We start from the raw sequence: 25,636 nt of genomic DNA, 5'->3' as shown, positions 1-25,636 counted from the left end.
TCCACAAGAAATCGCCCCTGACACTGTCGTGATCCACAGCCAGTATAACTAGCTGATAACGAAACGACCACGATATCCACTCTTCAGTTGGGAAGTGCGGGTATACTGTCGTTACAACGTAACGTCCAACACGAAGATCAAACTGCAGAGTAAAAGAAATATGGACTCACGTTCTTCACACAAGGGTCCCTCGCGGGTTGCCCAGCTGAATCCTTGCCGAATAGATTCCCTAACTGCGTTGAGGGTTTTCTTGTCAACCTTCAATATGGTTAGCCGAGGTCATGATGAGTTGCCGGTGCGGGAAATATCCGGCATGTTATATCCAGGAAACTTACTTCAGTGGGGAGGGTATCATCTTGAAGAATGTTGGGTCCTGTCTCTTCAGGCCCAAACGCCCAGATACTGCGGGCAGCCAGCTTGTCCCAGCCGTGCTTCTCTTCGAAGAACTTGGCTGTCTTTCGAATGGGATCGCGGATGTTTACTGCTCCGCTCTCAATGTCATTTGAGATGCCCTTTTCTAGTTGTTCAGCAACCATGGTGATCTTGTTCTTCTTGTTCGGTGTAATGGCATAGCACTTTGTCGCTGATGTCTCGACAACAGTCTCGCAGAACCGTGTGACGGGATCAGAAATCTTGATATCCATATCGGCATATAGACGACGCAAGTCGTGCAACACACAGTCCATATACAGCTCTCCAGTTCCGAGGACGACGTGTTCACCCGACTCCTCAACCTTGGTCTTGATAAGTGGGTAGGATTTTTGGATCCTCCTGAGACCATCAAGCATCTTGGGAAGTTCTGAAGGGTTGATGGGTTCAGCAGCAACCTTGAGTACCGATTCTGTGAAATGTGTGATGGGCTTGAAGATGTAGGCGTCCTCGTCGTCTTCAAGTTTAGGAGGGAGGATGGTGGCTGACTTGACGATGGAGTTATCAACACCACTTAGCAGTACGAGGTTACCGGCTGGGACACCATCTGTAGGGATGTTGTATCTTGTCTCGCCGATAAAGACTTCTGCAATATTCGCCATAGCCATATCTTCCTCGTCATCCAGAGAGTAGCCTTCACCAAGAACACGAACTTGCATACCCGGTCGGACTGTTCCACTTAGCACACGGCCAAAAGAATGGAAGCTTTTGGCGTCTGCTGTGTTGAAGAGCTTGGTGATATGCACGACCAATGGTCCATCCTGATCGCAAGTCTTCATTGAGGCAGCGACCTTGGTGTCCAAGGGACCGGTATAGTATCTCTCCAACAACCTCTCGGCAGTCTCGATGGGTGATGGGATGTGCTTGACAATCATATCCACGAAGCCGGTTGAAGGTCCAAAGAACTGCTCGCAGACTAGCTTCAGCAGCACCTTAGCATCGGCCTTGTACTGTGAAGGCTTGAGTTCAATGCCCAGTGAAGCCAAAACCGGCTTCAACTCCTCGGGACTGTCGCTGATGGAGTGCGTGAAGAGTTTGTAGATGGGTTCAAGGATGAAGTGAACGAATGAACGTGATGAACGCTCATCAATGGGCTTTCGCGAGAAATTTCGCTTTTTGGGGTTGTAGTAAATGTCGCCCCATAATCGCTTTGCGAACTCGTCGACGTTGATATCTCCAAAAGTATCTGTGTACATCTTGGCGAAGCTTGGTAGCGTAAAACACCAGCCCATATCCGTGCAGGCGAAGAGGACGTTGCCCTTTTCGGGGCTTATTCGCTTTGAAGCAGCCTTGGTAGGTGCTGTGTTTGTGATGATAGTGTTGACCTCCTCAACAACGTGCTTGAGCTTGAAGTATGCGTCCTTGGGGGGTAGCTTCAACTCGAGAATGAGGCGATCCATCTTGTTGATGATGAGGGTCAGGGGGATGTCCTCGAGAACAGCATGCTTGATGATCTGCTCTGTGTTGATCTGAACTCCTTCGACAACGTCCACCACCAAACAGACACCATCGACTAATCGGAAGGAGGCAGCGACTTCATCGACAAAGTTGACATGTCCAGGGGTATCGATCAGGTTGACAAGATGAGACTTGCCCTTGGTGCTGGGTAGCACCAGACTCATTGGTGCAGCCTTGATAGATAGTCCTCTCTCCCTTTCCAGAATGTGGATGTCTGTATATCTCAATTGTTCGTCGCGGTGCTTGCCCACTCTTCGTTCTAGTCGGTCTGTGATGTCGTGTGTCTCGAGGACCAGCATGTCCATAAAGGCCGTCTTTCCGTGATGCAAATGTCCTGCCAATGCCACATTTCTTGTCTGTTCGGGAAAGTTCATCAAGTCTGTCATGAACTCGCGGTCGAAAAAGACGGGTGGAAGGTCGGCTTCCTCGATGTTGAACTTCTTCTGCTCGACAGGCGCGATGATGGGTTGGCTCAGCGGTTGAGCGTCCTCCTCTTCCACACGGGTTTCGACATCGGCACCGTACACCTGCTCGGCGGTTGGGTAGTACTGTTTGTCTTCATGAAGTATAATGGCGTTTGATGGTCCATCTGTAGGGCGCAAGAGTTAGTGTATGTTCACGGATGAAAGCTTTCATAGGTTCTCACCGTCGAGCTCCATGAGCTCCTGGCCCGTCACGCCAGGGGCCTCATCTGGCTCATCATCATAGACGTAGTCGCCCGCCTCAACGCCAACCTCGGAGCCCTCCTCTGACTCGACCTCTTCACCAATGAAGTTACCGAACCTGTAGCGATAAGTCAGCGCGCCGTCAACATGTCAAGCTCAAAACGCGACTGAAGGAACAAGATACGTACTCGTCGTAGAGATCATCCATCTTTACCGATTATTGATTAATGCGCAAGTATGTCGTAGTGGATGCGCAAATGATTGGCGACGAAGGAATGAATGTATATGCAGCCTTGAATCGTCGTCAATCTTGTCACCTCTAACTAAAACTCACTTTGGCTCGCCTGGCGTTGCGCGCAGCTAGCTCTGTCGCCAACTTTTTCGATATCACGTGCCTGACCTTGTATCTTAAAAAGTTAGGTACCTCTTACGGAGGCGGGAGGCAGGTACAGGTGGGGCCGGGATTCGACCAGGGGACCTTCCCACGCCCATGCCCGACCGACAGCGGCACCTGCAGCGTATTCGCAACAGCCGTGCCCCTCCAGGCCTTCCAAGGCCCTCCCGAATTCGAGAATTGCAACCACACAGAGATACGGACAAGAGGGGCATTAATTCCTTTCTTACCTTCATTGTCCAATGTTAGCCTTGGAACTTAATCCATCTCGAGGTAAGCTCAAACTCGCTTGCAGATTTGACAACTAAGGGTGCAGCTTCGCTTCCATTCTCTCAACAAATTTGCCGCCGGTTTCCGCTCCACCCGCGTACTACTAAAGTCTAGCTTAGCTCCTTTATATCAATCTATAAACTGGAAGCTCCCATCTGACGATCTTTTTGTTCTCGTAAACTTCATCAATCATCAACCGTCAAAATGGCCAACCTTCCCCCCGTCTACATCGTCTCTACTGCCCGTACCCCCATCGGCTCTTTCCTTGGGTAAGCACTGCTTTCAATTGGGACGACTGTTGTTGTATTTTCATTGACTAACATGAACATAGCTCTCTGTCAAGCCAGACCGCTGTTCAACTGGGTTCAGTCGCCATCAAGGGTATGAACAAACCACACCACGAGAGACGAGAAGAAGCGACCAATATACTAATTATCTTATACAGGAGCCGTCGAGCGTGCCGGTATCAAGCCTGAGGATGTCGATGAGGTTTTCTTTGGCAATGTTCTCTCCGCTGGGTAGGTTTTCCCTCTACCCCGCCATCATGATCTCGAACACTCGAGACAACATTAGTTCTTTACTGACTCGAATCTTCCAGTGTTGGTCAAGGCCCTGCCCGCCAGTGTGCCCTTGGCGCTGGTCTCCCTCAAACCGTCATCGCCACAACCGTGAACAAGGTCTGCGCTTCTTCGCTCAAGGCCATCATCCTTGGTGCCCAGAACATCATGCTCGGCACCTCCGATATCGTTGTTGCTGGTGGAACCGAGTCCATGTCCAACACTCCTCACTACCTCCCCAACCTCCGAAACGGTGCCAAGTACGGCGACCAGACCCTCGTCGACGGTGTCCTCAAGGACGGTCTGACCGACTCCTTCAAGAAGGACCACATGGGTATCTCTGCTGAGCTCTGTGTCGATGACCACGACCTCACCCGTGAGGCTCAGGACGAGTACGCCATCAACTCTTACAAGAAGGCCCAGGCTGCTACTGAGGCTGGTCTCTTCACTGAGATTGTCCCTGTCGAGATCCCTGGTGGCCGTGGCAAGCCCGCCATCAAGGTCGAGCGTGACGACGAGGTCAAGAACCTGAACGTTGACAAGCTCAAGGCCATGCGCCCTGCTTTCAAGCCTGACGGTACCGTCACTGCTCCCAACGCTGCCCCCATCAACGATGGTGCCGCCGCCGTTGTCCTCGTTTCTGAGGCCAAGCTCAAGGAGCTCAACCTTAAGCCCGTTGCCAAGATTCTTGGTTGGGGTGATGCTGAGCGTGAGCCTGAGCGTTTCACTATCGCTCCTGCTCTGGCTATTCCCAAGGCTATCAAGCACGCCGGCTTGACCGCCGAGCAGGTTGAGTACTACGAGATCAACGAGGCCTTCTCTGCCGTTGCCCTCGCCAACATGAAGATCCTCGGCCTTAACCCTGACCAGGTTAACGTCTACGGTGGTTCCGTTGCCATTGGCCACCCTCTCGGCTGCTCTGGTGCTCGTATTGTCACCACCCTTACCTCCGTACTTAAGGAGAGGAAGGCCAAGATCGGTGCCGTTGGTATCTGCAACGGTGGCGGTGGTGCTTCCGCTATGGTCATTGAGAACCTGCAATAAAAGGGGCGATGGATTGATAATTGATGATTTTGGATGATATACATATGAACGGGCATGCAATGCAATGAATTGCAAAAGTTAGGTCGACTGCTACCTCTGGCGTATTTCGACGCGGCTTATGATTTCTTGCTTCAAGATATACCACTTGCATAGCCGTTAGAGTAGATAAATATTTTTAATCAAGAACAAGAGATCAAGTCATCTCTGTATTTGAACACACTTATACTGAGTCTAAATCATAATCAAGTGCAACATGTCATAGCACTGCGATGAGACTGTAGTTCCACAAGCCTCACTAGATACTGTATTCAAGCTCCCAGGCAACAGAGAGGTTGCTCTCTACTTCTTAAGGCCACTGATTAATCAAAACGTTTTACCAGTCCGCATCCTCGTAATTTAACGCTATATCCTGGTTCTAATTCTCTTATTTGCCTTTGATCAATTGGGTCTCCAAGCCTTGACATTTCCATCTTCACCAGCTGTGTACACAACATGTTCTTCATCAAAGAAACAAAACGATCGCACAAGCTCGTCACCATGAGCACCAGGCAAACCCACACTGTTTTCCCGATCCAGAGCCCACCCCTCGCCATTGGGGTTCTTGGCAAGGAAGACGAGCTCAAATGCTTGCTTACTATGTGTTGTTAGCACTGATACATATATCTGCGATGTTTTACTTACTCTTGAGCTCCGGCACCGAGAACAGCGCCGCTGCCGTCCATCTTGGGCGTGATGTCGGCGACGTACTGGCATCCAAGGACAGACCTCATATCGCCAAAGTCCTGCACGGCGTCGCCGTTTGCGCGCTCCTCACTCACGTCGTAAAGAGCACAACGCTCGTCGTGTGTGAGAGCCGCGACTTCTGTTGCTGATAGCCATGCGGCGCGGTGAATAGAAGAGTCGACGTTGCAGGTCTGCACAGTAAGATCGTCCTCATCAGCGATGCGGGTGTCGTAGACGTTTACGAGTCCGTCGGTCGAGCCAGAGAGGAGAAGTGCTGGATTGGAAGGGTTGAAGGAGAGGTCTGTTACGTCGTCGCTGTGGACTTCTTGGTAGTGTGCTTTGGAGGTTGGGGTAGATCGGACGTCCCTGTGAGTGTTAATGAAGTTCTCTTTTGCGAGAGAAGAGAAGACGTACCAGAGATGGATGGATGCTGTATGGTTCTGGAGTTCTGTTCCTACTGCGATGGTCTGTGTATCTAGACTACAAGCCATGGAAAAGATGGGCGCTTGACTCGCTGTAAAATGCATCAGTAAGTATCTCAGAGAAGTCATGAGGGCAAAACTCACCTTGGAATTGCACAACATTTGTACCCTGCCTCAGATCCCACACTGCAACAGTCCCATTCTCACCAGCCGTGCATACAAGCGCAGCATTGCTGTCAAACACACGCAACGTCGTCAAGTTACCGTGCTGAGTTGGGAGACGGCGCTGAGGACCAGCTGAGAGACGAGCTGGGTCGAGAACAGACAGGAACTGGTCTGATGAGATGGTTGCAAGGCCTGCAGATGTCCTTTGAATATCGAGGACGTATACGTCTCTGCCGAGAGAGAGGCCGTCGGCGCAGGTGAGTGAGTACATGGTGATGTCTGAAGAGTGTTAGTGAGGTTGAGTGAATGTTTTGTGCGTGAGAATGTTGAAGGGTCTCGTCACTCAGTAAAATGAATGAAACTAATCGAGAAGGGGAGAGTATGATTGAATACCTTTGATTGTTTTATCACCTTGTTTGTCTTTTGATCTCTGTATAAGCCCTGATGTGCCCGTCCAAGATCGAAGTCTTCAAAGTCCCACTTTTTGAGAATGGCGGCCTCGATAACTGAATATCGCCGCCCAACTCTTGGAACTTGATCTAATACAAGATATGTATGAATACTTCGGACTGGGTAAGAGCTTTCTCTGAGATTAATATTACGGTACTTTAACATTGAGAAGTAATACTCTTGTCCAGTAGTAATAAGACATGGCGACGATTCACTACAACATGAGAAATCCACTGAAACGGTTATTCTGTTCTTACAAGTAATAGTACAATTATTATCTATCTGAGGTATTGAGTACAGTCATCTTCCCCTTCTAACATGATCGCTAGCTAATAATAAAAAAGACCAATTGCAAGTCCAGAGAGGGGAGCACTTATTTCGCATCGTTGCCAGCCGTCTCCCCTTTGTAACGCCAAATCATCATCTATACATGTTTTCCCTTTCATCTCCACCTATTGCTTCGGGGTATTTCCTTTTTCACTGTTTTGTTTCATCATTTTGAGAATTTTACGAGCTTTGTCCGGTGCTCGTGCTGCCGTTCAGCTGTCGCTCGTTCACACCACGGAACGCTCGCTTGCCAACCTCGTAGCTGCTGATCATGATGGCACATGCCGGAGCAACCTTGAGGGTTCGTGGGATCCAGCCCTTCCACAGACCTGAAGCACCTTCTGTCTTGAAAATGTGCCAAAGAAGACGCACCATACTGCGTTGCTCAGGCGCTGCTGTGCTGCCGCCGCTCTGCTTGGCCTTCTTTGAAGTACCCTGGTAAATTTGTGTTCGCGTCTTGCCGACATCGAAAGGCGTTGTGACAAATGAAGCAAAAGCTCCAGAGAGGGCGCCAGCTGTAAAGGCGTCTACAAAGGTTTCGGTATGGTTCTCCTGGGCTTGCGACCTTCTCCTTGCTTCCACCAGCTCGTCTTCAAACGGCAGGGTGCTGCCTTGGCGTTGTTCTCGGTAATCCGTCAATCTTGATCGTATCGATTCGTATCCCCACCAGTATAGACCCGAGAAAGGAACATCTCTCCACAGAGTCAATGTCAAGCCTCGCCATAGCGCAGTATATCCGTGTGTCCCAACCATTCCCTTGACGCTGTCGAAAGCCTCCACGAGGTGATTTGTTGTCGATGCTCCGGAAGCCGCCTGCATCCGTGTCTTGACAAGTTCGATTGGGCTCACGGCTGTAGCTGCGAGGATTCGAGCAGCGGATCCAGCCGTCAGAGGTGCCGAAGTATCAGAAAATCGTGAAAAGGGACTATTCGAGTTGAATCGCAGGTAATCGTATCCAGTAAAGTAAATAATATTCGAAGGAACGGCCATAACAAGCGTAGGTGACAAGCCCCGCCAAAGAGTTGCGACGCCCTCATTGCGGGCAATCTTTCGCAGACCGTCAAAAGTAGAGCTGAATGTGCGGCGCTGAACTTCTTCGACGGCGCATTCAGCAGGGGCCGGAGGCGCAGAAGTGATGCCGTCTATCCTAGGCGCTGCAAGGCAGAATTCAGTGTTGCCTCCGGAGAAGAAGACTTCGCGACAGCATGATGTGATACCGAGTTCGGCAGTTTGGGCGGGAGATAGTGAGGAGGTGGTGATGGCGAGTTTGGAAAAGTCGACGGTCGATCGAGGGGCTTGCGATTGGAGGCGCACGCGGACAACGTCAAGAGGGGTGACTGAACGAGACACTGGTTAGTATGGTGTTTCATTGGTGAGGAAAGCTGAGAGACATACCGAGTAATGACGTTAATAGACTGCCCGACATGGCCGACACCATCTTTTGCGTCGCAGTGATTTCGACAGCGCTATTACCCTTTCCATCGCCTGTAGCTGGTATTGAGCTACTACCGCTGAGAACGTCCCTCGAATTATCAGGGCTGTTTGGTTCAGCATCCATCATATGGCGTAATGAGAACTCGTCGTCGTTTTGGAGGGGGTTTTGGTGGTGGTGGTGATGGTCATAACCACCAGGGCGATTTGTTCCGATAGTGGCCATTTTTGGTGGGATGCGAGTGTATATGCAATCTCTTCAGTTCATGGTTGGGCAATTGACGCAGGAGTTGAGAACAGTCTCGACAGTCGATAGAAGAGAAGAATGATATGTAAAGAGAAGGAACCGTAGGTAACTAGGATTAGGTAGTTGTGAAGTGTCGATGACGATGACTCGACGACGGTAGCGGTTTTCGATGGATAGCTTCGCAGTAGTGGTAGTGGCGATCGAACAGAATGAGGGGGAACAAAAGCTCCTTGCTTTTTGGTAGATTGTTGCTTGTCGTGTCGTTTGGTTGGAGAATTGATCGGAAGTAAAAATACGGACAATTAGAAATTGATAGAGCACTCTGTAGAATGTTGGGGAATTAAAAGCGAAAAAAAGAGACGCTCCGGGTCGAAATGCCCGAGGCCGGCCGGAGGAGGAGTCGAGATCGGCCTGTCGGCTAGTATCGTCTTGAAAAGAATCACTTGCTGGGTCCTCTTAATTAGTATAGTGTCAATAGTACATTTAAGAGCTCAAGATTATTTCTATCGTTTTATTTTTCATTTTATCCGTATACTTTGCTCTGTATATCTCTTATCGCAATCTCCCTTCTTACCAAGCAAACAAACAAATTAAAATAAAATAAAATAAAGTGACGATTATCGCCTCCCCGGGGTCGGAAGATCGGTGGAATTGAGCCTTTCACAGGCACTGAAATAAAAGATACGTACTGGACATGCGGTCATTTTAACTGTCACCTGTGCTTTGTGAGCTTTTGAGAGCCGCAGATTTCCGTTAACATGATGTCACGACGTGTTTTGATTGGTTGCGATATGAAACGTCCAGGTCAAGGGTTGTGGCCCAAGCCTCTCTTTCTTTTAGTGCATGGTGATGCTTCTGATAAGATAATCTCTACCCTGTAGACTTAACGTTAACTTTCCAACGAGTTCAACAACAGCTCGTACAACTTATTGACACGACATGCATTAAAGCTTGGAAACTAACATTTCACAGGGTTAATTAACTTCACAAGGAATAGTACCAATAACTCCTTAGGACAACTTTCTCTCTTTAACTGTAAATTTAACGTTATCTGTTCGTTAAATTGGCTCTTATTGTTTATAAAGTGACACCGTCTGCAACGTTTTCTCTAGATCTATAAGAGATAATATTTAACTATTCAAATCAAATCATCAACAGCGAAGAAGAAGGCGATTTTATAACGGTCAATATAGTTGTATTTCTAATATGGCTATCTCATTCAGATGCATCACTCAAAGCCGCTATGAGTCGCCTATCATGAGGATTTGTAATAGTGGACGTTTCCACCGTATTTCAGCACACTAAACCACATTCATCCACCGTAACTTAACCTCCAAATATGTATGACTCTGTCGGCGAACCACAGCTTTCTATTCGTGCTCTTTGCATCATCATCATCCATCATAACTCGTCAACTTTCCCTTTACCGTACTTTCCAACACCAAGTAATCAACCTCCTTTTCTCCATTTGACTCAATCGCCGGATTGATAACTCTTCTTTATTGAACCTATAAAACGTGATAATGAATCCTCAGTAAGGAAAGAGAGATTCCACCGCTACCATTTATCTACCCACTATCTATACATAAACATCGGTGTTATCAACTAAAACCTATACACCTACGCCATGTCATCATCATCAACAAACGAAAACTTGTTAAACTCGGAACTCGAGTCTTTCCGACAGAAATGGCTTTCAGATCTCAAAACCAAGAATGACCACCCAGAACCCGCTGAGACATCTGCGGCTGGAGGTTCGTCCTCATCGAGACGGCCTCATCATGGTCCACCCATCTCATCGTTGCCGCACAAGCCCGCACCTGTGTCAGAAGATGATACTGAAGGCGAAGATGAAGAAGATTTTGCGCAGAGCCCTTCCTTTGCACGAGAGGAACCTGTTTTAACGCAGCCGCCTCAGGAGGCTCATCATGATCGCAAGGGAAAGAAGCTCGTCTCTGCTCTGGATCATTTCGAGGAGGCGATGCATAAAGAGGATCAGGGCAATATGGGTGATAGTCTCAAGCTTTACCGCAAGGCCTACCGCGTATGTTCAATCTCACCAACTTGCACATATACAACCTTACTGACATGGTTCGTTCATAGCTTGATAATGGCGTTGATCGGAGATATCGTGAGAAGCACTTCCCTCAAAAGTTAGCTGCACGACCCGTTTCGCCAACAGCTACCAAAGCATCCGCTCTAACGAGCACATCAGAGGCGGCACCACAACCCCTGAAGAAGGAAGAAGCCGTAGAGTCAAAGCCTTTGCCTATAGGTGAACTCATCGCTAGTTTCTCTGGTTTAAAAATCGAGCCAGCTCCGCCTCCTGTCGAGGGCATGCCTGAGCCGCCCTGCTTGCTGGCCGATCTCCCTGATGAGATCCTCATTCACATTCTCCGTGACATCGCCATCGCAGACGTTGGTGATTTCGCCCGACTATCCCGCGTGTGCAAGCGTCTAGCCTACCTCGTTGCTTCAGAGCAGCGAATCTGGCGCCGTGTAGCTCTTGGTTCAGAAGTCGGCTTCGGTTCTCAGCTCTACCGCTTCGAGAGGAGTGTAGAGTGGGATGAATTACCAGAAGACGAGCAAGAAGGCCCAGAAATCCAAGATGGCCTCGTCATAAGCCCCTCTGAGCTTGCGCAGCGCAGACAAGATGCCAATATCGCCTTCACCGAGTCTTTAATACCATCTGTGTACCCTACTTGGAAGAACCTCTTCCGCTCACGACCACGCATCCGCTTCAACGGCTGCTATATCTCCACGGTCAATTACGTCCGTACCGGACAAGCCTCAACGAACCAGCCTACATGGGGCAGCCCGATCCATATCGTGACTTACTACCGTTATCTCCGCTTCTTCCGTGACGGTACTCTGATCAGTCTTCTTACTACCAACGAGCCCGCAGACGTGGTGCATCATCTCACACGCGACGAACTCAACACCCACCGAGGTGTCGCCCAACCTCATCTGCAATCGTCTGTCATGGCCCTCGCTTTCCGTGGCCGATGGCGCCTATCCTCTGCTGCTGACCGGGACGACCCAGCAGCCATGGATCTTCCAGCCCCGACTGCTAATACAGGCGTACACGATCGAGATCGCGATCCGGAAGGAGACGTCTTTATCGAGACCGAGGGCGTCGGATCTAAATACATGTATCGTATGGACCTCTCGCTTCGAAGTGCCGGCAAAGGTGCCCGTAACAACAAGCTCATGTGGCGTGGCTTTTACAGCTACAATAAGCTTACAGACGACTGGGCCGATTTTCACTTGAAGCACGACAAGCCCTTCTTCTTTAGCCGTGTCAAGAGCTATGGATTTGGGGAATAATATAAAGATAGAAGAAAAATTGCCAAACAATGCTACATCAGGTTAATGAGTTTTTGCCTATCGTCATCGCCACGGTCAAGCGAAACTATCATCATGGTTGAATGCTACCAACATTAAGCCGAGTTCACTTTCAGATATTACAATGTGAGATCATTGATACGTAAATTTGTGGATATACTAGATGCCTTTGCGACATCACAGATTTTGGCTGTTTCCTAGATATTTGCTGCAACATCCAACTCTTTACATCCATTCCGTCAAATCATCCTCCACTCATTGTCCAAGCAGAAACTCAAGATGCAAACCGTATTAAGCATCTTACCACCCAAGAAAGCCCGAGACAGAAACGCCTTCATCGCTGGCCAATGATTTTGGCATGCCAAGACAAAGAAAATATTCGCAGGAATGTGGTAAAAATGTCCGTACAATGTGTAGTTGTGTGGAGTGGTGATGCCATAACAACGAGGTGATAGTAAATGGCTGTGTTGCAAAATTAGACGAGTGTAGTCGCCGGGTATCAATTCGCATAGATAGGTTCGTGCGATTCAAACACATTTGACCATCTATCCAACAGCGTGGGAAGCCCTCTTATCCAGAAGTGCTCATCGGGCTTTATCGAAGCCTCTTTCCGTCCAGGAACTTGGGACTCTGACCATCATAGTACTGGTTTTGGTACTGCATAGCCTTGCGTGCCTCATACTCTGCCTTTTCATCTTCATCGAGGCTGAATGCCTTCTTAAGCCATCCGAATGCACTCTTCTTCTTCTTTAGTCGTTTGCCTCCGGCCTGAGTTGTAGCCCGAGAGGTCACAGTGGCAGCGTCATCGTTGGTAGCCGACGTTACGCTGCTGAGGGTACTCATACCTCCCATTCGAGAGGGCTGATTACGTTGGTGACCTTGAAAGAAACCCGACGGGTGATATTGATCAGCAGGACCGGCAGTGTGAGGTCTTTGCTGTAATGGCGAATGAGGCGATGCACGGACGGGGTGATATGTCTGTTGGTATTCAGAGTGAGGTGAAGGCATGATAGGAGGAAGGTTTGGAGCTGAAAAGTCCGCATAAGATGTAGCACGGGGTAGTCTGTGAGGTTGTTGAACTTCTAGACCAGAGCCATGTGCATGTTCTGTTGTCTGTGGTCTTATAGAGAGATGTGCTGTGTTAGCAGTGGACTGACGATTGGGTTGCGCCTCTGCATAGTTTCGTGGGGGAATTTGGATAGATTCTGGAGGGCTTCTTTTCAGTGAGACACGCTGTCGTAGTGAAGTCCGCTTGTGTAATCCCATAGCATCCTGAACAGATTGAGTGAGTGTTCGCCTTTGGGTTGGTCGTTCGTCATGAGCCTCGGCCAGTGATTCAGGTGAAGGAATATGTATCGAAGGTGTGATCGTTCGTCGTTTGGTCTCATCGTCAGAAGGGGGAGTGTCAGGACGCATGAGTGCAGGTGAGGTGGCTTTTGGCGTGTAAACCTTGGGTTGAAGGATATACAATGGCCCATCGTCAAACCCGCTGTGCGCATCGCTGTCATCAGGCTCCTTGTCTGTTTGCTTTGTGTCATCCGCAACAGACGCCCTAGGAGTAGTCGCACCAGAAGAAGAGGTGTTGGCGGTGAGATTAGGCCCAGAAGATGAAGGCGATACACTGGAGCTGATATTGGGTCGCGGAGAAGAAGAGGATGCACTTAAATTCGGTGAGGGTTTGAAACTGGCGCGGTGGTATGTGGTGGGTAGTAATAAGGGAGCGCCTCCCGGCAGAGGGAAATCACTCAGGGTATTGATATCGGCATCGCGTGAGTCGAAGCTGCGGATGCTGGGCGCCACGCTCATCATGGATCTAGTGTTTGGCTTGGTTGGGAGCAGAGAAATGCGTGTTTGATCTTCGGTTTTTGGTAGATTCGTCGGAATAGTAAAGGGAGGAATTGTTGCCTTCTCACGTTAGATAAGTGCTTTGCAAAGCGAGATTTGACTTACCCAGGTCTTGCGGCTGACCTCGCCAGCTGTCTTCTCCATCTCAGCCACGATCGTCATGAGTTTAATAACCAAACCGTTCAAATCTTGTGCCTGGTTGTTTAAGTCGTCAAAGGTGTTGAGCCATCCATCAGCGTTGCCCTTCATCGCACGATAAATGCTCTCGAGATCGGGATCTTCATCGGACCACCTGGTGTCCTTGTGTTCGTTGAGCCACTCCATGAAAGCCTCACTGGAACGAAGTCCAGCATCAATATCGTCATCCCACTGCTTCATGACGGCATTCGTTCGGGCGAGAATATGGTCAATCTTTACATTTCCAGCAAGAATCTTTGCTCGGAATGCTCGATCTTCAAGCATGTTCTCGAAAGCTTGTCTGTTGGCCATAGGAAGTTGAAGATGGGCAATACGCTCACTCAGGTCCTTATGAGCTTGCGCAAAGTCCTCCAGCATCACCTCGAGAAATTCGTCTACCTCATCGATGTGTCCTTGGAGGATGGTCACAACCTGAGAATTATCGGCGGCCAAGCTGTTAAGTAGGAGGTATACTCCAAAAGTAATTTGCGAGATGAGCTTGTACATCTCATGTTGTTGTTGACGCGGTCGGTAACGCCATACTGAATCAAATGGTTCGTCCTCGGGATCCTGTTCTAGCAATTTCGCTCGACGGCCTTGTGCGTCAAGCTCTCTTAACTTCGGCTTCCCAGGCCCATTGTCGTCGCGTGTGACCTCGTCTAAAGATTCGGCGAAAGCATCCTGCAAAGATGGGATGGGATGTGTGGGGATGGATTGGTCCGGTGCTCTGTAAGACCTGTAACTGTCGGAGGAAAATCGTCGGTCGACTTCGTAGTCTAGATTGCCATTTTCTGAGGCGTCGTGGCCATCATCGGAGGTTGGTACCAAAACAATTCGTAGATCACCACCGTCATATGTCAATGGCTGAAGTCTGCTGGTGGCCATGGTGGCGGTGCCACTGCCCGAAATAGACACTTGTGACGAAGGCCTTAAGGCCGAGGTCATCATGGAGGCGGCAGGCGTGGGTGGTTGCAGTCGAAAAACGGTACGCCTCTTAAAGGGGTTTTAGAAAGCTCTATGGCGTATAGAAAAAGCGCCGGAATTTGCGGTGCAACTTTAATTGAGAACTCGGCGAATATGCGCGTGAGACGACGTGGTACAGCGTGAGGAATCGAGCGAACGAGTGGAAGTAGTTGGAGACAAAGGAGGGGGCTGAATCTATCGCATCGTGGGATCGCTGCCAAAAGCCGAAATTCAAGCAGCAGAATAAGTCATAGCATAGACAAAGATACGAGTCGTCAAAGTTTAATCAAGAGGAGCAACGGTGTTATCGCGAGTAATTTCGATGTGGTTGATGTTGATGTTGATCGCTGTTGAAGCGCAAAGCTTAGTAGTTGGAGATCTGCGGGAGAGCGGGAGCTGGAAGAGGTCGCAGCTCTACTATCTGTAGGTAAGGTCTGCAAAGGGGAGAGATCATCAGCTGATCAGATCAGGGACTGGACTGGACCCAGGTAGCCAGGCTAGGTTGAGGAGGAAAGGCCACAAATAGGCTGCCCAAGAAGACAAGCGTAATTGATGCTGTTGGTTCGGGATGACAATCCGGGGTTAAGTCCACTAAAAGAGGTAATTAAGGATCCGCTGTAGCGAGGATTATGCTCGTGCAAAGGTTGACAGTTGTAGGTAGGTAGGGAATGCAAGTCAAGACCGACGGGGGAAAAAGAAAAGGGTGAAAGAATAAAGACTTTTGGCGAGTCAAGAGTAAGATAGTGCAAGTGTATCATAAATCTGGATGTCGTCTGTGGTTTCTGATGCATTGGATTGGTCGTGGTTGCCTCAAGTGCTTCGCCTCCTTCTCCTTCTTACCTGCCCAGTCGCAGCGGCAAGACCTGTCTAGGTCATTCTTTCTATTGCGCGGGCTGTCTGCACTCTGCAACCGTGTGTCTCTCTCTGTCTCTGCCCTGCCCCTCCCCTGAGAAACTGCCCAAGGACACTAACACTAGTGGCCCATCCATTAATCAACGGGGTGGCTCTTGGCGTAGCGAGCAACGCGACCACTAAGTTCAGGTACCATCGCGCCGCCCCCTGCATCCAGCCCGAACAGACCCACTACAAGTAGAGTAGGGGTTAACTGTTGGACCTTGCTGAGCTTTTAGTGGACTGAGCTTGACATTCTCGAATTTCATTTTTTCTTAAACGCTGCAAGATTCGCTCGCCGGTGGAATCTTTCAATGCTACTGTAACTTAGTAATTGATTGCCCTCCGATCGCACATCATTCGCCATTGACCAATGAGTGGCATTTTCCTGGTTGGATAGAGTCGTCGCGTCAATTGTTGTTGTTAATTTAGGTTTGAATGGGCGGCTATCAAAGCTAATTGAACCTGCTTGAGAGGCTTAACTCTGTACCTGGCTAATAGCGATAGTGCTGAATGTTTATTGCCACGCTGAAGAAGACAGGAATTCAAAGTCACTTTCAGTCTCAGCAGGATGGACTACTTGAGAAATGTCTCATTGCCTGCTGCTCGTCTCTAACAGCTGCATCTGCATCTGTATCAGAAAGACAAGACATGCATATGTTGGGCAACCTGGGTCAACACCGAGCAAGTCCAATTCAACGTCGATCAATGGTTCTAGACCTGGAATCCCTTACTCCTCTTTTTCACCAAGGCTATGGCTTCTTGGCGCGTCTTTCAACGGCCATGGCTTAAAAGTCAGTCACTACGAACAATGACGGACCAATCAATTCCACAATGCAAAGACAGCAAGACAGGACCCATTGAGATGCATTTACATATTTCTCGATATTCGTAGCTTGCCGCGCTTCGCCCTATCGATAATGTCGCCATCCTGCCAAGTCGATCAGAACTAGCTTCCTGTCTATTGGTGACAAGCGCCCGAAGGACCTGCGCAGATGCAGACTTTGAAATTGCACAGTCGTTGACCTTGCGCGGCATTACAGTACATCCACAAAGAACGGAGCCGATTCTAGTTCAGGGGGAGTCCACGTTTTGTGTTACGTTGACGGCGCAAGTGGTAACTGGTTTACCACGACTTGCGATCCGATAGCTGTAAGGCACTTCCATTGGGTAATGCTGTCTCATCTGTGAGAAACACAGTTGTCGATTTCTCTGCTTGTTGCAGCTAACTAGAGGAATGTTGAAAGTCATGTCTTAGACAAGTTGAGACTCCACGGCTGGGCTGGGTCCATAACGGATACATGTGGCTCATTCCACCAAGTCATGTACAGTCTAAAGTTAGCATCTGTGGACTTTCGGGAATTAGTATCCCGTCCCACTCATCAATGTCAAACTTGGACTTGGTTAAGGCTAATAAGGCGTTGTCGTTGACCGACATTCCCTTCAGCCTCTCATCTACAGATGTAATATCCTTTAATACACCCAAGGACAGGCCACTTACTCAACTGTTCAGGATCAGGGATTAACCATCATGGGTCGTGTCAAGATTACCCTTCCACCCACTACGGAGCACCTCTTGTCCTCACTTCGGCAGTGTAATAGAGTTCAATGGCAGGCGCTAAAGCACTGTCCGTTGTCAGAAGACTCTTAGACACCTTGATCCCGGGTACGGCTGCTTCCGCCCAGGCAGTGTCGCACTCTGAATATCTTGACCAACAAGCTAGACTAACTAATTATCAGAACTACCACAAAATAATCCCACGTTGAGATTCCAAATATTCTTTCTATCGTCACATCGCTCAAGTATCCATCAACAAGTGGAGTGTCAGGTATCGTTCAGGGTCTAGAAGTACCGAGTAAGATGAGAGATATCCCGTTCATAAAAGACAAGATTGAACTATTTTGGGCACAATTTAGTTGTTCATCTGCTTACTTCTTGGCTACCTCAGGGCATCAGAAAAGTTGGGTGCCAGGAGAACAGGAGACGAAATTAGTAGGTCAGTTTATGCTATACTAATTGGACTTTTTAGGCTATTTATTTCCGTAGCCTAAAGCTGAGAGGCCATCTTTTCTGTTACCCATAGCTTCAATCTTCAATTATCGGCTGAGAGAGTCAAGCCACCAGACTTGGAGCTGCGCCATGTAAGTCATGTTCTTGTCATCAAGTCAGGCGGGTAAAAACCTGGAAATAGAAGGTGTCTCAAAGTCAATTGATTAAAAACCTCGAGGTATATAGCTCAAACATTATTAAATTGTCGTCATCTCAAAATTTCCTACCCTTAATTTGTTTTACAGACGAAGCTTTCCATGGCGATACTGCCCAATCAGGCAAAACGTCCATCATCTGAGCCACGTCGCTGGGAGAGCTTGCTAACGACCTCTAATAAAGCGCCAACTATTTTCGCCAACGCAACAGGCTGAGAAAGCAAACAGGGTCCCCTAAACACAATTGAACAGGGCCCTGTGCCGTTCTCATCTCTCTTTTCACGTCGTTGTATCCCGTCCAACTCGATCCCTTCATTTCCACCTTGTTCGAGAAAAACCAAGACCGATAAGACAAAAAGAACATGGCTCCGAAAAACCCCTTTCGGTTTGGTAGCGATCTCTGGGATCCGTCGAATCGCTTCGAGACGAGCTGGCTGTTGAATCCCTGGCTGCTCTTCGCCGCTCGCGCGCTCATCAGCGTCTACGCTTTCGTTACGCGATTCTTCATCATCGGCTGGACATGCTCCCACGACGATCTTGGCGGCTGTAGGGACGTTGGCAGGTCGTTTAGCTACTTCACCATCCTGACGTACTGGGGCATCGCTTTCTACTTCGCCGTCGCCGCGCTGCATACCGTCACCTATGCGATCCGAGGACGATCACTGCTCGATAGTTTCCCACGACCGTTAAAGGCGCTCCATGCGCTCTTCTACTCGACTGTTACCACGTACCCGTTCCTCGTCACGATCGTATACTGGGTTGTTTTGTATAAGGGCCCTTGGTTCCCTGTCGAGTTCAACGCCTGGAGCAATATCAGTCAGCACGGCTTGAACAGTCTGTTCGCCCTCTTCGAAATCGTTGTTCCTCGAACGAACCCCCCGCAGTGGGTGCATATTGCGTGGTTGATCTTCATTCTCGCACTCTACCTCGCTCTCGCCTATCTCACGCATGCGACGCAAGGGTTCTATGTTTATAACTTCCTCGACTACCAGGATGTTGGCGGACGAGGCATTGTTGCAGGATACATCATCGGCATAGCGGTCGGGATCGTCATCATTTTCTGCATCGTCTGGTGCATCATCTGGGCCCGCCGTTGGTTGACGGAGACCAAGCTCGGTATGGATGGCAAGTTTGCTAGCCAGCCTGCTGACAACAATGATATTGAGCTAGCTGGTAACAAGCACTCTATTGGAAACAATCCAGAGGCTCAGGACAGAGTTTACTAAAGTTGTCTTTTTTGTAACGGGAGGTAATTAGGATGCGTTGAAGTGTAATGCACGGAACGTTGTGAACGGGCATTTTTTTGTTATGCTGGATGAGAGATACCCTTTGAAGGAGGATGAGTCAAAATTTAGATTTGGTTAATTAATCACTAATGGAAAAATAATCTTTTTTAGGGCACAAGCCTGCAAGCAACAACCTTTGTTATTGTCAAGCTGGACGTTTCATGCTACGTGACCATGCATATGATCTTCATCTAAAGTTTCATCCCTGTAACGATATCACAGTATATGTACATTCCTTTTTGTAACTGTGACAGCTGCCATACTGCCACACCAGCTCCTTTTAACACTTGACCAAAATCCCACGTCGCTTTTCAGATTCACGAATCTCAAACATGACCTGAATACCAACAAACAGACAAGAGCAGGCTGTAACAAGGAAGATAAAGCCTGAAAATGTTAGTTTTATCCTCTCATGACAACTCTTGGTGATTAAAACGTACCTGACCAGTCATGCAATATGCTCTGAATGATGCTTTGCAATCCATCCAGTCCAACAGCAAAGCCAACCAAATTGGCCGAAATCATCATGAGAACGTTACCCACGCTTCCGACACAGCACAGCATGCGGTACGCTGTTGGTCGGTCCTCCCACTTGCTCTTGGGAAACAAGGCGGCAGCAGTCCATTCAGGTACCATGAACAACACAATCAACCAGCCCCAAATCAGCAGACGCAGCTGGATGTCGTGCCACAGTGCCACGAACGTAAACACAATGAGGAAGGTCAAGATAGATCGCGCAGTGGTTCGCCAGTTGCGGAACGACGAGCCGCCGAGCGGAATGTAGATGTACCTGATCAACCACCGGTTGTACGAGCGGTGCCATGCTCGCCAGAAGAGCTGTGTGCTGTAGTTGTTGCTTACACAACGGACCATGTTTTCAGGCGGGTCAATTCCGTCGACCAATGACCAAAGTCGGAACATTCGCCAGGGGAGCAGGAGCTTGAGCCAGATGATGTGGAGGTTCATGAATGACAGCATAGATAGCTGTGCTGCCGTGTAAGAACTCCAATCAGGCTTTCCCTTGCTGATTGCGCCCACCCAGTCGTAGTGCAGAATCACCTCCATGGACAGCAGCACCAAGAGGAAACGAATACCGTAGCGAATAGTTCGGTTTGTCTCAATGCTGGCAGATCGGTACTTTGATTGCGAGATGTAATCGTTGAACGTGACAATGGGTCCCGCCAAGTAAAGGGGCCCATAAATGGCATAGCCCACGTAATTGCGGAAGCTGAAGTCTCGGGGTTCGGCGGATATGCTGACACGGTCTCTTTCTGAGAGGTTTGCTGGGTCCAGTTGCTTCTTCTTTAAGCATCAGAGCACGATCAGAAATAAGTCCCACCTAAAATAATAAAATGACTTACCTCGAGCGCATTAGAGTTACCGCGGTCGATACTCCAGTAGTAGTCCAGGTTGAAGCTGATGAGGCGTAGAATGGTGATATTGAAGAGAACCTCCCATCGTGCCAGGATGCCTTGGAATGTGCTGTCAATTCTAGCTCCAAAGTTCATCAGGTCAGAGTTTAGCAGTCTCATCTTGTTCTTATACAAGCCCATGACTGGGGGTGAGATGTAACTAAATAGGACACGGAATCTCCATCCCTCGGTCAATTCGTTGGCAAACAGAACCGCAATGTTGAAGATCCAGGTAGCAGCGGGGACATATCGTCGTGGAAGCTTGGTCGCCAGCTGGAAGTTGACCCAGAGGATAAAAAAGATCTTAAAGGCCGATAGACCGTGTAGAGCGAACAAGAATATGAATGCGAAGAGGAAATCGAAGGATGCTCGTTGGTCGAGTCGTTGACGCCCTCCCTGGCTTCTCTCGGGGATCGGGTTGAACTTGTTCCAAGCTTTCCTCAGCAGCGGGTGGAAGATGAGGAGGGAGCCCATATAAGGCATGTTCTCGCGAAAGGTTCCGTACTGCGAATCGGAAATGTCAATCTGGCGTCCTGGAATCCAGCCAGGGGACAGCCATCTCTTGAACTTGGGATAGCGAGGGTCGGTTTCTGTGGGATATTAGTTAAAGTCGCAGAGTCAAGAAGTAAGCTCCATACCTCGCGAAACATCATATGTGATCCAGAACATGTACGGGATGACAAGAATAATGACAAGGTAGTAGAGGTAGAACTCGGGGGTGTTCCATTTCGACGGTTGCGCTCGACTGCGCTCTTTGGCGGCAGAATCCTTCTTTATACTGGGGTCGGATCGGGCCTCGATAACGTTCTGGTAGGGAGTGGAAGAGGACGTGGTAAAGCGGGTGTCGAGGGTGTCATGGTCGTAGAGCTTGCTCAAGAAAGCTAAAGCACCCATGATGGCGGTGGTTTTTGGGGGGAATCAATGCGACGGACTGCTTAGGTCATGGCGGGGTTGAAGTAAGTCGAATAGAGGACGAGGGATTGAAGCGAAGTAAGATGATGGACGAGGCGCACAAAAATATGAAAAGAGCGTCAAAAGCAAGATGCGGCAAGAAATTGGAGATGTCGTGGCCTTCGTGGGGTTGGTGGTGTTGAGAAAAAGGGACCATTCCTCCGATCCGAGGCATGGGCTTAGCTTGACTGCAGGGGGTAAAGCTCCAAGGGGAAGCCCCTGAAAAGGTTCAAATAGGGAGGTTATCACTCGTTCCATGGCTTGTAAGTGGGGACACGACATACGTTGTCATTTTAGCTAGCACTCTGCATTTATATATCATTTTGGTAGAGATAATTAATTGTTGATTGAATCAATTGATCATTATTTAGCTGGTAAAGAAACCTTCATCCAAAGTCTGGAGTCAAACGCAATTGCTAGGAAACAGACATTGCTGGTAAGCTTAATTTAGGGTAAGCGGTTCACAACGTGTGTTCGATACGTCCATTCTTCTGATGCAGCTTGTGTATAAAACACCCGTCTTGAATCTTCTAGAGAAGCAGTCTGGTTCAAGATGTGCAGTGAAACAAGAAGCAATCAGCTCAAAGGTTCTCCTGTAACGGGACCTCAATCATCAAACAGTTGTTGTTCGAATGGTCCATTCTGACTACGACGGCGAAACTCTTCCCACTGATACATCACGCGCCGTTAGATCAAACGAGGCCAAACATTTCAGAGATGAAACCTTAATAAAGGCCTAAGAAACGTTGTATGAAGACTTCTGGAAGAAACTACCGCTCAAGAGATAAGAGCTTGCCGCCAAAGATATCAAAGTGAACAAACTTATCTGTCTTACACGTGCCTAGTAGCAAACCACAATATCGTGCAATGTGAAGCACATATGAGCTTGAAACAAACATGATAACCCTGGGGATCTGAAGAAGTATAAACAGGACTGGATGAACCCATGTAAAATTCCTCTTCGACTACACAGATATCGAATATCGAATATTGAATTCAAATTCAAATCCAAACCTGTATCAAACTCAACTTGAACCCTACCAGATATTCAACATTCTTCTCTTCTATCACATATCAAAACAAGAAACTGCCATCATGTGCAAATGGGACATTTTCCTCTTCAATTGCAACTGCTTCACACTTGGTCTCAAAGAACACTGCCACCAACACCGTCTCAAGCACATTGCCAACTGCAACGAGGTGCAGCAAGTTCGTGAGGCGTGGGTGTACCGTCAGAATAAAGTATGCCAGAATCATGCAGGACAAGAGGAAACTTTTGCCAATGGACCGACTGTTCCGTGGAGTGAGCTTGAGTCAAAAGTTTATCAGCTAGCCAAGGAATATGCCGCTAAAGGTGATTTCCCTGGGAGACCGTAGTTTCGGATAAGGAGTTGATATCCGTCTATATTGTTAGTTGGCTAGGAGGAACCTGACTTTGAACGATGTTGTTATGGGCTTGATGTATCTTTGTTTTGATAGCTGCTTCAAAACCGCTCCATTAGAATATTAAGCTATGTGAAAAGACCAAGAAAATCATCCTGAAGTATATTTTACAGCTTCTTGCGTATTTCCTCCGTAATACTCTGCATTGCCTTGACCAAAGGCACAACATCCCTATTACCTCTACAGAGTTCAGTCGATGTATCGCTTAATTGCTCAAGTGCTTCAATATCTGCCATGTACTGTCGAGGGTCTTCTGCCCGCAGTATAGTATTAGCCAGATAAGCGAAAGCGACGAAACATCGGTATGCGCCAAACAAGGATGTCATTGTCACTCCGTAAGGGCAAATGTCTAGTAAGCGGTTGAGCGTGGCGATGAGGCGTCGGGCAGCGTCCTCGACAATAGGAGAGTCAGGAATGTCCAAGTCTGTTGTCGGTGGCCTGGGAGAATCGGAGTTGAGGAGAGCCATCTTGCGAAACATGTAGATGATGGATGTGTAGCCTGTTAGTATGACATCTGCTACTACCCAAATGTCTTGTTCATTGTCTTGAGCAGCATTCAACCATTCAGTCTGTCATGATCAAGTTAGCAAACCTGCGTCTTTGATCGCATATCGAGGTATCTTACCAGCTGCCACTCAGCGAAAATTTCTTGCATCTCACGACAAAGAGCCTCCGTCTTTGCTACTATTTCAGTCTTTGTAGCGTTGGTCGGGTCATCCAGCATGGCGAAAAATCGAGCGATGACAAGACTGACTCGTGAACTTGCCAGAAATGCAATCGTCTGCATACCATGCGGGACAGTTCCCGAGTCGAGATCTAGCCATGGCAGATTGACCTTCCATGGGTTGTTGGTGATGACTGGAGGCGTGTTGAGAATGAGTCGGTAAAAGAGGTCAATCTGGATAACCTCCCAGAACCCTCTCCTCTCGTTGTCGCACGTGGCTTCACTGAGAAAAGAGTTTGACTCGTCCGAGTCTAGCTTGTGCAGGTTGAGAACCTGGCAATATTCGCATGCGTACTTGAATGCCCTCCATGCAATATCATAGTCGAAGAAATCGGCAGCTACACGACTCTGGAGATGTGAGATGAGGGTACACAAGTGTGGCCATAGGGTTGAACTTACTACGTAAAGCGCGGCAATTAAATCTGTTATAGTACCTGTCGCTTCCTGTTCCCAGCTCGGTACTGCGCGGAGACATCCGAGGTAGCTAGCGTTCATATAACTAATGCTATCGAGTGAAGTTGTATTGCTGGCTTTGAGACTGCATCCATGATACATGATGCTGTAGTATATGACGAGCATAACTGGATCGACATGGATGTGCGGTAGATTAATGATGTCAGGTAGTAGGTCGAGGACACGCCTGTCGACAAAGCTAACAAACATCCAAGCAGGCATATACTTGAAGAAGTCTTAAAGGATTAGAAGAGAAATGACTTGAGCAATAGCTACAGTACTTACTTGCGACCCAGGTCTTGGCCAGGTCTGTCGGGATGTCTATCGACTTTGTTATGACACTGGAACCAAAAGAACGCTTTCTTAACTCTTGGACACGATCGACTGCATCCTTCAAGACAGTCATGGCGTCCATCTCCTGGCCAGCATTGCGAGGTGCCAATATACTGGATGCATAGCCGTTGGTGGTGCTGAAAGCAACTGGTGACTGAGAGGCTTCAGAGCCACCAATAGAGGGAGTTGGTATATTGCCATTGGCTTGAGAGCCACTAGCAACGGTTCGCGCCTCAAGGCGTTGTAAGCGATCAAGGATGGTAGTCAGAGCGGCATTTGGACTGTCTGATGATCTAAAGGATACAATCAATGGCCAATTCTCAATGAATGGGTTGGAGGCGCTTACAGGGCTGGGTCGATCAATGGGCGTATGGACCTCCTTTTCGCCCGAATAGGATACACACATTCCTGGTCCTGACTTTTGCATCGAGCGCATTGTGGCATAACCCGATTACACCGGACCTTTCGTTCTTTGCATCTTGCACACTTGGAGTCGGGTTAGAAAGACATATTATTGGCGTTTGACTAATAAGCTTACAGAAAGACGGTTTAGTTGATCCGTGCCGTTTCCACTGGTGCTCGACATGGTCCCGTAGAGCCTCAAATGTTTCGAGCTGATAAAAGTCCGAGGGCGATCCGATGAAGTAGTAGTAGAGATGGTAACAAGAGAGATTGATTTGAAGGGGGCGGCGGAGTTTCGGTATTATCTAACCCCACACTGAAGATCAATGATGCATGGGGAAACTAGAGATGATACGTAAAAATTAAGTTTCAGAAAGAACAATACGACAATTAACGGCCGTGCTCAAGCCACAGGGGATCATTGATGGAAAATGCAGGAACTGGATCTCTGTGTTGCCATTGTCCAGGTTCTGGGGATTAGACTCGATGACTACCTACGGATACAGGGGACGGCACTTGTTTAACCTAGTCTAGTAATTCTGAGAGAAGATAAGTCCGAAAGTCCGAGTGTGGAGTTGATCAAACACCAGGACATTCGGTCCTCCAAAGTCCGAATAGCTTCAA

At 48.5% G+C, this 25,636-nt stretch overlaps 10 protein-coding genes across 10 annotated transcripts; 4 read left to right on the top strand and 6 right to left on the bottom strand.

The window, feature by feature from the left end:
* Positions 1-175: 175 nt before the first annotated feature.
* FGSG_13556 (U5 small nuclear ribonucleoprotein component) lies at positions 176-2,760 on the bottom strand (the record flags this gene model as incomplete). The annotated part of the gene is made up of 4 exons (XM_011330134.1): positions 176-229; positions 336-2,476; positions 2,534-2,670; positions 2,741-2,760. 4 exons carry the CDS (start codon positions 2,758-2,760, stop codon positions 176-178), a joined length of 2,352 nt encoding a protein of 783 aa, XP_011328436.1.
* A 632-nt stretch (positions 2,761-3,392) lies between these two features.
* On the top strand, positions 3,393-5,036 carry FGSG_09321 (acetyl-CoA acetyltransferase IB). Its single transcript, XM_011330133.1, has 4 exons — positions 3,393-3,485; positions 3,548-3,597; positions 3,662-3,734; positions 3,815-5,036. The coding sequence occupies exons 1-4, from the start codon at positions 3,421-3,423 to the stop codon at positions 4,815-4,817; spliced, it is 1,191 nt and encodes a 396-aa protein (XP_011328435.1). The 5' UTR covers positions 3,393-3,420; the 3' UTR covers positions 4,818-5,036.
* Positions 5,037-5,494: 458 nt separating this feature from the next.
* On the bottom strand, positions 5,495-6,398 carry FGSG_09322 (uncharacterized protein; the record flags this gene model as incomplete). The annotated part of the gene is made up of 2 exons (XM_011330132.1): positions 5,495-6,054; positions 6,107-6,398. 2 exons carry the CDS (start codon positions 6,396-6,398, stop codon positions 5,495-5,497), a joined length of 852 nt encoding a protein of 283 aa, XP_011328434.1.
* A 686-nt stretch (positions 6,399-7,084) lies between these two features.
* FGSG_09323 (uncharacterized protein) lies at positions 7,085-8,561 on the bottom strand (the record flags this gene model as incomplete). Its single annotated transcript, XM_011330131.1, has 2 exons — positions 7,085-8,253; positions 8,300-8,561. 2 exons carry the CDS (start codon positions 8,559-8,561, stop codon positions 7,085-7,087), a joined length of 1,431 nt encoding a protein of 476 aa, XP_011328433.1.
* Positions 8,562-10,209: 1,648 nt separating this feature from the next.
* On the top strand, positions 10,210-11,909 carry FGSG_09324 (uncharacterized protein; the record flags this gene model as incomplete). The annotated part of the gene is made up of 2 exons (XM_011330130.1): positions 10,210-10,626; positions 10,686-11,909. 2 exons carry the CDS (start codon positions 10,210-10,212, stop codon positions 11,907-11,909), a joined length of 1,641 nt encoding a protein of 546 aa, XP_011328432.1.
* Positions 11,910-12,521: 612 nt separating this feature from the next.
* Positions 12,522-14,834, bottom strand: FGSG_09325 (uncharacterized protein; the record flags this gene model as incomplete). The annotated part of the gene is made up of 2 exons (XM_011330129.1): positions 12,522-13,832; positions 13,878-14,834. The coding sequence occupies 2 exons, from the start codon at positions 14,832-14,834 to the stop codon at positions 12,522-12,524; spliced, it is 2,268 nt and encodes a 755-aa protein (XP_011328431.1).
* A 3,536-nt stretch (positions 14,835-18,370) lies between these two features.
* On the top strand, positions 18,371-19,234 carry FGSG_09326 (uncharacterized protein; the record flags this gene model as incomplete). The annotated part of the gene is made up of 1 exon (XM_011330128.1): positions 18,371-19,234. One exon carries the CDS (start codon positions 18,371-18,373, stop codon positions 19,232-19,234), a length of 864 nt encoding a protein of 287 aa, XP_011328430.1.
* Positions 19,235-19,574: 340 nt separating this feature from the next.
* On the bottom strand, positions 19,575-21,600 carry FGSG_09327 (uncharacterized protein; the record flags this gene model as incomplete). Its single annotated transcript, XM_011330127.1, has 4 exons — positions 19,575-19,681; positions 19,735-20,596; positions 20,656-21,296; positions 21,345-21,600. The coding sequence occupies 4 exons, from the start codon at positions 21,598-21,600 to the stop codon at positions 19,575-19,577; spliced, it is 1,866 nt and encodes a 621-aa protein (XP_011328429.1).
* Positions 21,601-22,626: 1,026 nt separating this feature from the next.
* FGSG_13557 (uncharacterized protein) lies at positions 22,627-23,175 on the top strand. Its single transcript, XM_011330126.1, has one exon. The coding sequence runs from the start codon at positions 22,753-22,755 to the stop codon at positions 23,032-23,034; it is 282 nt and encodes a 93-aa protein (XP_011328428.1). The 5' UTR covers positions 22,627-22,752; the 3' UTR covers positions 23,035-23,175.
* Positions 23,176-23,207: 32 nt separating this feature from the next.
* Positions 23,208-25,046, bottom strand: FGSG_09328 (uncharacterized protein; the record flags this gene model as incomplete). The annotated part of the gene is made up of 4 exons (XM_011330125.1): positions 23,208-23,669; positions 23,726-24,172; positions 24,224-24,513; positions 24,563-25,046. The coding sequence occupies 4 exons, from the start codon at positions 25,044-25,046 to the stop codon at positions 23,208-23,210; spliced, it is 1,683 nt and encodes a 560-aa protein (XP_011328427.1).
* Between the last annotated feature and the right edge of the window lie 590 nt (positions 25,047-25,636).

Source organism: Fusarium graminearum, chromosome 4, assembly GCF_000240135.3.
Source record: "Fusarium graminearum PH-1 chromosome 4, whole genome shotgun sequence".
Taxonomy (NCBI): Eukaryota; Fungi; Ascomycota; class Sordariomycetes; order Hypocreales; family Nectriaceae; genus Fusarium; species Fusarium graminearum.
The sequence above is the reverse complement of the archived record's forward strand: the minus strand, read 5'-3'. Positions and strand labels throughout refer to the sequence as shown.

Coding starts and splice junctions, on each gene's coding strand:
- FGSG_09321 (XM_011330133.1), top strand. CDS start 3,421: ATGGCCAACCTTCCCCCCGTCTACATCGTCTCTACTGCCCGTACCCCC. Junction 3,598..3,661: donor GGGTTCAGTCGCCATCAAGG/GTATGAACAAAC, acceptor TATCTTATACAG/GAGCCGTCGAGCGTGCCGGT. Junction 3,735..3,814: donor GGCAATGTTCTCTCCGCTGG/GTAGGTTTTCCC, acceptor CGAATCTTCCAG/TGTTGGTCAAGGCCCTGCCC.
- FGSG_13557 (XM_011330126.1), top strand. CDS start 22,753: ATGTGCAAATGGGACATTTTCCTCTTCAATTGCAACTGCTTCACACTT.